General features: G+C 49.6%; 1 protein-coding gene across 1 annotated transcript; it reads right to left on the reverse strand.

Moving 5' to 3' along the window:
* Positions 1 to 3,414: 3,414 nt before the first annotated feature.
* Positions 3,415 to 8,618, reverse strand: TTC24 (tetratricopeptide repeat domain 24). The gene is made up of 10 exons (XM_024748084.1): positions 7,913 to 8,618; positions 7,519 to 7,722; positions 6,778 to 6,906; positions 6,512 to 6,624; positions 6,067 to 6,165; positions 4,926 to 5,023; positions 4,669 to 4,769; positions 3,912 to 4,008; positions 3,598 to 3,753; positions 3,415 to 3,496 (listed from the first exon to the last, which is right to left on the reverse strand). Exons 1-10 carry the CDS (start codon positions 8,616 to 8,618, stop codon positions 3,415 to 3,417), a joined length of 1,785 nt encoding a protein of 594 aa, XP_024603852.1.
* Between the last annotated feature and the right edge of the window lie 3,038 nt (positions 8,619 to 11,656).

Raw genomic sequence — 11,656 nt, forward strand, 5'->3', positions numbered from 1 at the left:
AAGGGCCAAAAAAGGAAAAAGAACACAAAACCAAAAAAAAAAAAAAAAAAAAAAAAAAAAGAATGCAGGCACACTCCTGCCGGGTTAAGAGAGAAGTATGGGAAATAACAGACCAGTTACATTAAGGCATTAAGATAAAGATAATTATCCAGGTGGAATGAAGGTCTTGGGTTTTTGTGTTTGTTTGTTTTTTCCGTTTTCCTTTATGGTTTATTACAGGATTGAAGGTCTTGTTTTTATGCTAGTATATTCTTTTTCTGTATCGTGAATTCCATTCCCGGCTAGTTCACTGAGAAAACAAGAACCCCTCCTGCTTTTAACTACTCCTCTGATAGTCTCCTTTTTAATTATAAGAGGTTTAACATCTCCTATGGGTTGTACCCTTGGCCTTCATCTATGTTTGTTTTACATGTTTGTTGTGGGAAATTGAATGTATCAGACTGTGATTGCGGTGGAAAATTGTTTTTGTCAGACTTTGTTTGTGGTTTACTCATAGAGTTTACTCATCTAAATTGAAATGTAGGGTTTACATTACAATTGGATAATCTTATTCAAGACCTCATTAACTTTGTTTTATAACTTCACTGGTATATAAGTAGTTTCACTTTTATATACTAGTCAAGACTCCCTACAGGCCTACTTGAGAAAATTAATTTGGTAATTCTGAAGATTCGTTTCTAAAACACAATGTGAAGCATGCTTCTTTGACATAGATAACATTTTGAGTTTATGTGCCCGGTGCTGACATGAATCATCTCATTTCATCCTCACAACTCTGTTATTATCCCGATTTTACAGATGAGAAAACTGAGGCTCAAAGATGTTGAATGACATGTCCAATGATACAGTGATAGCTGTCAGTGGAGCTAGGATCCAAGCAGCTTGACCTAGAGTATGTAGTCTTTTTTTTTTAAAGGGCTGCTGTGTATGCAGTGCTTTTCAGTGTTTTTATTTTTATTTATTTTTTAAGTTAATGAACTTATTTATTTTTGGCTGTGTTGGGTCTTCGTTGCTGTGCATGGGCTTTCTCTAGTTGCGGCGCGCGGGGACTACTCTTCGTTGCGGTGCACTGGCTTCTCATTGCATTGGCTTCTCTTGTTGCAGAGCATGGGCTCTAGGTGCACAGGCTTCAGTAGTTGTGGCACCTGGGCTCAGTAGTTGTGGCTCGTGGGCTCTAGAGCACAGGCTCAGTAGTTGTGACGTACAGGCTTAGTTGTTCCGCGGCAGGCATGTGGGATCTTCCCGGACCAGGGCTCGAACCCGTGTCCCCTGCATTGGCAGGCGGATTCTTAACCACTGCACCACCAGGGAAGCCCCTAGGGTATGTAGTCTTAAGCATTATTCTATGCTGAAATGCCTCTCCAAATGCAGAACTATGTAACTAAAGGGTTGTCAATTGCTGACTTCATTCTGATGAGACATAACTATAAAATTATGACACACACACTCACAATTTATGAAACAGCCAAATGAGAGCTATCCTCAGGAAGGCAGTGCCCAAGTTCCCTAGTCCACCTTGCTGCCTTTCAGATTCTGGAGTTTGCTTTGGGAAATACCTTCAAAACCAGTTCAAGAAGGGCATGTGGATTGAGCACCTACTGAGTTCCAGATGCTTTACACATATTATCTAATTTAATCCTGTCCATCCTATGATGTATTTTTATCCTCATGTTAGAGATGAGAAATTGAGTAGCAGAGAGGAGTCAAGTAATTTTCCTAAGATAATATAGCTATGAAATGGTAGAACCAATGATGGTTGATATTGGGTTGGCCTGACCCAGTAGCAATACTCTCGTGTGACAGATGCTGCTACTTGTCCCTCAAAATCCATTCTTCTCTATTTAAAGGCAATGTTATATTGGTTTTTGTTACAGTCAGTGAATCTGCATCCCAGTCAAGACATCTTGAATGCCTGACAAGATAATAAGCTCCATTTAGATAAGGAAGATTAACAGCTGTGTCCCCTGCACCTAGTTCTGTGCCTGGAACATAGTAGGTCCTCTACAAATATTTTAATGCATCCTCAAAATTTCATTGTGAAGTAATTCACAGTACAGTACATGCTCTTATCTGACATGACTGGGAGTAGATGATCTTATTTCAACTTAAAACAAAAAATACAGGGAATTCACCAGCGGTCCAGTGGTTAGGACTCCACGCTTTCCCTGCCGAAGGCCAGGGTTCAATCCCTGGTGGGGGAACTAAGATCCCACAAGCCGCATGGCACGGCCAAAAAAAACCCATTCATTTGCCATCTGTCAAAGTGTGACCAGGGTCTTGTCTCTGAGGATAGGGCCAAAGATTGTAGTTCTCCATCTTCTTTATCTCATAAACTTCACCACTTACATATCACCTGCAATTTGCAGTCTGTGTCCTTAAGGTGGAAAAAAATTTATTGTATATTTGAAGCAAACTGAGTGCAAAATTCATCTAGATTTTTATGATTTTCCCCCAATTTGTAATAGTCTCTCTGCTTACATCTAATTCAACAGCAGTTTTTAAGGTGAGTCACCTGAATCACGTCTTCTAAGGATTCAATTTAGTTTTCATAGAAACTGCTTGTTTTCACACTCTTAGTTTATCAATTTAATTAAATTACATATTACAATAACACAACTGGAATAAACACATTTGGTATCAAACACAACCAACTCAGTAAGCAATGGCTTAACTGGGGGAGTAGAACTGACTGCACAGCATTCTAGAAGCTTCTCACTGCCTAGGTTTGAATCGCAGCTTCACTTACTAGTTGTGTGACCTGGGTGGCAAACCAGTTAACTTTTTGCCTTGTTTTCCTCATCTGTGACAGGGGATTCATCTGCTGTGAGGATTAAAGGAGAAGACACCTGTGAAGCACTTAGAACAGTGTGTGGCATGTGCTAAGTGATCAGTGTTACATAATACTGTTGTTGCAGCTGCTGGTAGCAGTTTTGCTACAGGCCTGAGGGGCCTGTATCCAGGATCTGCTATGTTTCTTGGAGGAAGAGGAATGCATCCATTGGTTGGTTAAGGCGTATCTTCTGTAGCATTAGATCGCCATTTCTCATGTGAGAAAATGGAGTCAGTGACTCCAAGGCCTCTTAACCAAGATGTCATGGTTTTAAGAACTGGCAGGGGCCTTAGCAGTTGTGAGGTTTGAATCCAGAAGGAAAGGGGGGAAATTCACCAACCGTTTTCCATTTTTCTTTTGCTTATTGAGTCCAAAACTCCCAACGAGGAGCACACAGACTGCCTCAGTGCTGAGACTGCAAAGCCTTTGTCCAGCCTGCTCCGGATCCCACTTTCTGACATTGTATTCTGTGTCCATACAGTGCTCACTGGGAATGACTGGGAAGGGGCTCAGCCCCAGAAGCCCCTGAAGTGTGTATGTTGAGGAGGTACTGCAGGGGCCATGCTGTGGCCAGCAGGGGAGGGTCACATGATCATGCAGAAGCCAGACTCAGTGGATCTCCTCTGAGGGTTCCTGCTGGGGGGTTCCCTGGGCTGTTTGGATGACCTGAAGGAGGCAGAGAGGGGCTTGCCAATGGGAGTGACTAGGGAGCAAACAGAAGGCAGCTTGCCCTGGCTCCCGTTTCTGTTACGCTCTCTGACCCTTACCTCTGCTCGCAGGCTCCAGGGCAGGAGGGAGTAGGCTTAAGCCGCCTGTCCCCCAGTTCAGCAGAACTCTCCCTTTCGCTGAGGGCTACACTCAGGCTATGCAGGAGGCAGGGGACACCCTGGGCCTCCAGAGCCGGGTGAGGGTTCTTCAGATTGCTAAAGGGCAAAGACAAAGAGGCTCAAAGCACCATATCCCTAAGCACCAGACCACATCTTCCCCCAACTTCATGTTCCATTAAAGTCATCCAAAGCCACACCCTCTCCTACTTCTTTTATCCATTCTCCAGGCCTCTTCCCTTCCCGCAGGGACCCACCTCTTGCTGTGGGGGCCGTTGGTGACCGGAAGGCCAGGATTCTCCATTCTGAGGGGGCCTTGGCCTCCAAGTGAGAGATTGGCCCTGGGTCTTGGACCTGAATGGAGAGGACCAAACACATTCATCACAGGCCTCTCTGCACCAAGAACCATCATGGTGGGAACGAGACATCTTTGGGAGAAGAACAAGGAGGGTGGGTATCAGGGGATGTACTGGTCACTGTACACAGAGGAGACACCTGTACAGGGCAGGTGCTTGGCAAACCTGGGCCGACTAAAGTTGGGGATGATTCACCAGTGTCACTGATGCCTGGAAGAAAACACGCTGAAAAGAAGACATCAGTGAATTCAAGTCACCAAGTAGCAAGGAACTCTGTCCTCAGAGTGCCAAGCCCTTGGGGAAGAGATTAGTAAACAGCAAGTTAAGGTAAGAAAAGCATCCAGTGCCTGACATGTAGTAGGTGTGAAAGCCTTGGTGCCCTAAGATACAAAGTTCTAGATGTTAGGAAAGCCTCGGAAGCAGGGAGGAAGAGGCGATTCAGGAGAGGGTTTAGGGGAAATGGGCCAGTGCCTTGAGAGACAAGCAGAAAGTGGGGAGGGCTGGTCCTGGGGTTGGGAATATAATGTGTGTGGGGTGCAGCCTCAGTATCAGACCTGAGGCAGGGAAGTGACAGAGTGGGGCGTGGGGATAAAGGAAATGAGAGTCTCCCATTTGGGGGAAGGCGATGCACAGCTGGAAACAGCCTACTTAGACTCACGCTCCAGTCTTGGTGTCCAAGACGTCGTGAGAACATTCGCCGACTCTTCCTCTTTCCCCTCGTGGCCCTCCTCTAACTCATCTTCCCACCTATCGGAAGATCTGTAGGGGCAGGGAACAGGGGGCAGAGTGGCACTCCGGCCAGATCCCCCCCTCCCCAGATCCCACCGGCCACTGCCAGGCTATGACACCTCCCAACACCCTCCAGAGGCCATACCCACACCTGAAGCTCTGTTCCTGCCTGCCCTACTCACTCACCTGTACCGTACTCCTGCTGTACCTTTTCCCACCCTGGCTGGGGTCCCCACCACGGGGCAGGCCCCACCTGGAGCCTGGGGCCCCCCTGGAGCTGAGGTCTGGGAATGAAGGGGAGTAAAGGGAATCAGTTTGAGAAAAATGGCCACCCCAGCAGTGGTTGTGGTGTGCATGTATGTTCTCTCCACACACAATGGCCCCAGAGGGACAGAGAAGTGCTAGAGACAGCTGGGCTGTGCCTTGTGTCTGAGGATGAAATTACAGAGCAAGGCCCTTTGTTGTGTTAAGGTCCCTGCTAGTAACTCTCAAGTTAGAACTCGGGGCTCATGGACTGTCAGAACTGGCCAGAGCTTAATGACCACCTCATCCTGCCTGGGGCCTCCGGGACAAAGTCACACAAAGTCGGTGGCCAACTTCAGATGGAACCCAGGTCTTCTGACCCCCAATCCAGTCCTCTGCTTATACCAGGCTCATTTAATTTTACTTGCAAATTATAAATATGGTGTCCTAGTCTTTCAAATAAGACAGAACATAAAACCTAGTAAATAAATATAACAAATAGTAAAGTATAATTTCAATTCCTGGCGTAGGAGGTTGCCTGAGAAATCTCAGAGTGTGAGGGAGGAGGCAGCTGGAGAGACGCTGACCTGTTGAGAGAGGCTGGGAGGTAGCGAGAGGGGGAGGAGGGGTCAGAGAAGGAGGGGCACGGCTAGAAACCCACAGAGAAATGCCCCCCAGCGAAGGAGGGAGGGGAGAGAGGAACGTCCTTGGAGCACTACTGCCATCCTGTGGCCTTTTGGGGAACTGCAGCCAAGGACAAACCTTTCCACCTGCTCACAGATTTTTTGCTCAGTATCTTTGAAGACACCCCTTGGCTTTCACCCACTGAGCTACTTACCACTCAGCCAAGGCCCTGGCACAGCGCTAGTGTTGGAGACGTGCCACAATCCCCCACCCACCTCCCCATCCCCAGGTGGCCTCTGGAAAGTGATATATGTCCCATATGCAGGCTCCAGGGCCGATGAACACAGGTGAGCAGTCAAGGGCAGCAGCAGCCCTGAGGACATCAGCTCTGCTCACCACCACCCCTTTCTCTGGGTAACCTCTCCCCACCCCCCGCTCCTTGTCTCAGGTGTCATCTCACCAGGGTGTGGGTTGGGAGCAGCCCACCCCGGGCCAAGTGGGTCCTTATGGCGTCTGTCAGCTTGGCCACCAGCCGCTCTCGCACAGAATCTGGCTCCTTCTGGGGAGAGAGTGGATAATGGAGTAATGGAGGAAGCCTGGGCTTTGTGGTCCTCTGGGGATTGGGGAAGAAAGAAACAGGGAAGGGGGAGGAAAGGGGGAGGGAAGGGGACTTTGTCTCCCCTCTTTTCTAATCCATCCCCATGCCTTTGCCAGGGTCCTGCCACCACCTGCCCAGAATTGTGGACAGAGATGGACTCTTCCTCTCAAGAGTGTCCCAGGACCTAGCACACAATGTGCTCAATGCACGTTGGACGAGGGAATGAATATCAGCCAGAGAAAGGATAGCAGGAGAGCAGCTGGAGGGATACTGGGGAAGAGTTAGATTCTGGGATGGAGGGTCTCACCTGACAGCGGGCCAGCGCTTCCTTATAGTACTTCAAAGCCTGGTCATGCTGCCCCAGTCTGGCTGCAGCAGCCCCCAGACCCTCACAGGCCTGCCATTGCCCCTTCACGTCCCCTGGGGAAGACAGCCTGAGAGGTCCTCCCACAGCTCCCTACCCCTCCAGAGGTACTCCCCACCCCCAGTCCCCCTATCTGCCTCCCCACCAGCCCCAAGGATTCTCAGCCTTTGTCCCACCCCAAGCCACCTGCAAACCCCCCTCACCCTCACCAGTGTCCCGGGCAGCCTGCAGAGCATGTAGATAGTTGTCTCTGGCAGCCTTGTGGTCTCCCAGCTGGCTCAGTGCAAATGCCAGGCTTCCAAAGCTCCGGCCCTGCTCCCACCGCTGCCCCACAGAGCCTGGTGATAGAGCCCGCCCCATATTAAGAGAGGACTTTGGCTGCTGGGGCATCAGGACCCTACCCCCAAAGACAAAGGGAGGGTTGCCAGGAGTCCTTGTTCTCAACCCTGGCACACCTCCAGATGCACCACAAAGGCCTGAACGCTTGAAACCCAGCCTCTCCTCAGTCCTGAGCTTTGGCCTGAATGCCTCCCCTATGCTAGTTTGAGCCACGTATAAATCCAGGGCGTCAGGCAAGGCACGTATTAATAGCTCCATTTTTATACATGTAGAAGCTGAAGCTCAGAAAGCAAAAATGACTCGCTAAATGTCACACAATCATTTAGAGCAAGCACTGGCTCCACTTCAGGCCTCCTCTACCAGCCAGGGCTCTTCCCTCTGCCCATTGTTGCCTTCCCAACCCCAGGCCTCAGCCTCTGGGCCCATAACCCTCTGTCCTGTCTGGCTATCCCATCTCCTGCATCCCCTGCACCCCCTCACTCCCCTGTCCTGGACTTCCCAGTCCCATAATTAGTTCTAAACGTCCATCTACTCTTCAGCCTCCGGGCCCCAGCTGGAATCCCTTCTTAGTCCCTTGGCCCCAATCCCATTCCCCAGCCCCTGGTACCCACCGTGTGTGTCGGCAGCCTTCTGGTGAAACTCCCGGGCTTCCTGATAGTTGCCGAGGGCATTGTGGGCCATCCCAAGGTTTCTTAGCACCGTGGCCTCCTCTCCTGGCCCCCGGCACAGGGGCAGGGCTTGCTGGAAGGCCTCTGCTGCTAGCGGGAACAGCTGGAGCTGGGAATAGCCCACGCCTAGGTCGTTATAGAGTTGCCCTAGAGGGCATGGCCAAGGTCAGTGGTAACCAGGTCAGATGCAGCTGAAGCTGTACTGCTGCAGCCTCTGCCCCACTCTCCCAGGGTTCCCCCAGTCCTCAGAATTGCCTCTGCTTCCACCCCACTTCTCAGAGTATCACCAAGCCTTAATCTCCCCAGATCCCGCACCTTCTCTGCCCAAAGGCCTCACCCAGCAGTCCTCGCTCAGTGCTCCTCTCAGCAAGCCTCCGGCTCTCCTCCAGCACCTGCACCACATCACCCACCCCATGCTGCCCACTCTTCAGCATACAGCCCGCTGCAGCCCCCAGGGTCAGGGCTGCAGCCCTGGGTTGCCCTGCTTGGGCGTAGGCCCGGCTCGCTTCCTGCAGGCAGTGGGCTGCTAGCTCAGGCTGTCCCAGAGCCTGGTAGCAGGCTCCCATTTTTGCCTGGGCTTGCCCCTGGTCACCTAGTGGCTGGTAGTGGCCCAGGGCCTTGTGATACCAGGCCAAAGCCTGAGGCAGGTCACCCAGGGCGTGGTAAGCCAAAGCCACGTTGAAACACTGGTCGCCATGACACCCGCCCTGGGCTGTCTCTTGAGGTTGAGCTCGTAGGAGCAGCTCAAGCCCTCTGGCTGGGTCCCCAGTCTCCACGTAGGCAGCCCCCAGATTGAAGGCACAGGCCCGGAGAACAGGGGTGTCCCTGGTTTGTGGTGACTTGGAAGCCAGGAGGAAGGCCCTCTGGAAGCTGGTCAAGGCCTCATAATTCTGACCAGCCAATAGGGCCCTGTGGCCAGCCCCGGTGAGGGCTTGGATTCTGGCCTCTTGCCGTGGCCACTTTCTTTTCTTCTTTTTCTTCTTGGAGCTTGAAGGCGAGGGCGAGGACTCTTGCACGGTATCCTCAGTGTTGAGGGAAGACATAGTGCTGACGATAGGGAGCAGAGGGGTCAGTATGTCATCCTTGGCTTCCTCTGAAACACTATCCCTCTAGGCAATTCAGCTCTGCCTCTGCCCTGGTGTGACCCTCAGGGTGTCAAGGATTTCTCTCTGACATCTCACTTTGCTTCATCTAACCCGTTGAACACCATATTAACTCTCACTCTAATGTCCAGACTAGTTTTTCGTCCTTCAAGACTCATTTCAAGCTTCCTTCAGAAAGCCCCTCCCCTCAACCAACTGGGTCCCTCTTCTGTACCCCCATAGCACCTTATGTCCTTTACGGCATTTATCACACCGGGTTTAGGGTTATTGACTTTCTTGTCTATCTCCCCTACTAGATTTGGAGCAACTTGAAGGGTCTGGCACATAGATTCTCAATATATGCTTATTGAATGAGATGAAAAAGTTTTATAGATCATTACATTATTATTATATATATAGATTTTACCACAATAAAAAAGGTTTATTGAATGAATAAATGAATGGATGAACGAACAGAGCACATACATGGCCTCTTCTCCACCATCTCCTTCACCCTGTGCCTCCAAAGACACCCACTCATATCTACGTTCTCCTGCTGTCTAATCTCAAGGTATAGTTCAAGTCAGCTCACCAAACAGTGAGCTCCTGCTGTGTGCTGGGAGGGAGCCACACAAGGCACTGGTGGCACAAAGCTGCATAGGCCATGGAATTGGCAAGGAGCCAACTTCCAGGGGCAGGGCTACTGTCTCTCCATTTACTGCTTACTCCCTATCTCCAGGGGAACCTCTTTCTCCCCTACCTCCTTGGCTTTCTGTCTGCTTGCTAGTTTCAGTCCCCCAACATCCTGCTCTGGTCTCCAGGGCACTCTTAAACCCAAATACATTTCTCTCATCAGCATGTGTTTCCCATTAGTATCTCTCCCCCAGAAAGGCAAAGCCTTTTCATGAACTCTCCTCCCAAGAGACAGGAAAAGGAGTGGAAAAGATCCAGTAGCTGAGCTCTCAGCCCCTCCCATTTGCTTCTTCTTCTCCCCTTTTTTTTTCTTTAGGAGAAGCAGGCAGAGGTGATACATTTTCCTTTTAAAGAAACTCCCCCTGCTCCTAAGAACAGCCAGGAATCCTGTCTCTTTGAGACCTGCATTCCCGAGGCATTCCCGGCTGCCCCCACAAGGTCTTGGGGCCCCAGACACAAAACGCCTTACCTCCCTCGATCTCCTCTGTAGCTGGCTTTCTGGAATGGTCCCTCAGGCTAGGGTTACCTCCCTTATCTCTTAGCTCAGAGCCCCTGGGGTTCCTAGACAACCAGGTACCTCCCTCCACTCCTAGGGAATTCTTTGATTGACAGCTCAAATGCCCTATCTTAGTGCTGAACCCTGCTGGTGCTTGGGCACAGATACCTGGATTCCATTGCCCTTCCTGCCCCACCTCTCCCCACCCTTGCAGACACACGCATCAATCCTTCACTTCAGGCAAGAATCAAAGCATCAAGGGCTTGTTACTAGTCACAGCTTCAAAGATCGTCTATCCCATTCCCTCATTTCACAGAGGAAGGGACCTCAGAAGAGCAGATGTAACTTGCCTGAGGTCACAGAGCACTCATGTAGCTAGGATTAGAGCCCAGGTTTTCTGATTCTGGGCTAATTAGCCTAAGGTCCCTTCCACTAACCGTAATTGCGAGCTTTAATGAGGCTTGGGTTGTCCCAGAAGTGAACCCTTTCACACATACACACACGAACACACACATTTATACACTGTGCTTCTGTGTGGTAGTTTCACATTTGGAAACAGGGTGAAAGGTTGATGGTCAGGAAGGGCCTGGAGATCAGAAGAGCCTCTCTGGCCCCGGAACTCCTTTTTCCAGCTCCACTGATCTGCAACCTCCAGGTTCTGCTTAATGAGAGGACAGCAGGCCCCAGGACAACAGGCACCTACTGCCCTAACTCACCAAGGGTGGCCTGCATCAGAAAGCAAATGTCCTCATTTATCTGGGAGAAAGGCCTCTTTTAAGTAGAGGCCATGGCCAGAAACAAAATTATAAGGAAGTACTTGGGCTCACCTGCATTTGCCAGGTAGCCTCTGCTGAGTGCCTGCTGCGTGCAGGCCTGGTGCTGTGTGCCACAGATGGTGCCCATGCCCGAGGCTGGCTCTCCTAGCAGCCTGCGGCTTCTGCCCATGGGCTGGGCCTTCAGGATGCTACCACAGCATAGCCAGAGCCAAATATGCAGCTCAGTCTGTTGTTCACTGAGTAGCCTCTCTTAAGGGGAGAGGAGGATTTGGGGAGGGAGCAGGGACTGAAACCGTTCTCACCAAGGTTCCAATGACCTCTCAATGATCTAGTGATCATTTCTGAATCATTTTTCTTGTTTGATTCCCTGCTGTATCTGATATATCCTTGCAACTCTCTCCTCACTTGGTTCCACGACCCACTGTGTCCTGGCTGTCCTCCTGTGCTGACAACTCCTTCTCCATCTCCTTTGCTTGCCCTCTGTCCACCTCTTAAATGCTAGTGTTCCCCAACACTCTGCCCCTTTGCTCATTTCTTATTTTACATGCTCTTCCTCAAAAATTTCATCCAGTCTTTTGAATTTTTTTTAATTGAGTATCATTGATTTACAATATTGTGTTAGTTTCAGGTGTACAGCATAGTGATGCAGTGCTTTTGCAGATTATATCCTATTACAGGTTATTACAAGATATTGGATATAATTCCCTGTGCTATACAGTAAATCCTCATTGCTTCTCTATTTTATGTAGTTTGTTCATCTCATACCCCTAATTTGTCCCTCTCTGCCTCCCTCTCCCCTTTGGTAACCACAAGTTTGCTTTCTATGTCTGTGAGTCTTTTTCTGTTTTGTATATACATTCAGTTGTATTATTTTTTAGATTCCATGTATAAGTGATACCATGTAGTATTTGCCTTTCTCTGTCTGGTTTCACTAAGCATAATATTCTCTAGGTCCATCCACATTGCTACAAATGGCAATATTTTATTCCTTTTTATGGCTAATATTCCATTTTATATATATATATATATATATA

Source organism: Neophocaena asiaeorientalis, unplaced genomic scaffold (assembly GCF_003031525.2).
Source record: "Neophocaena asiaeorientalis asiaeorientalis breed wild unplaced genomic scaffold, Neophocaena_asiaeorientalis_V1.1 scaffold76, whole genome shotgun sequence".
Lineage (NCBI taxonomy): Eukaryota > Metazoa > Chordata > Mammalia > Artiodactyla > Phocoenidae > Neophocaena > Neophocaena asiaeorientalis.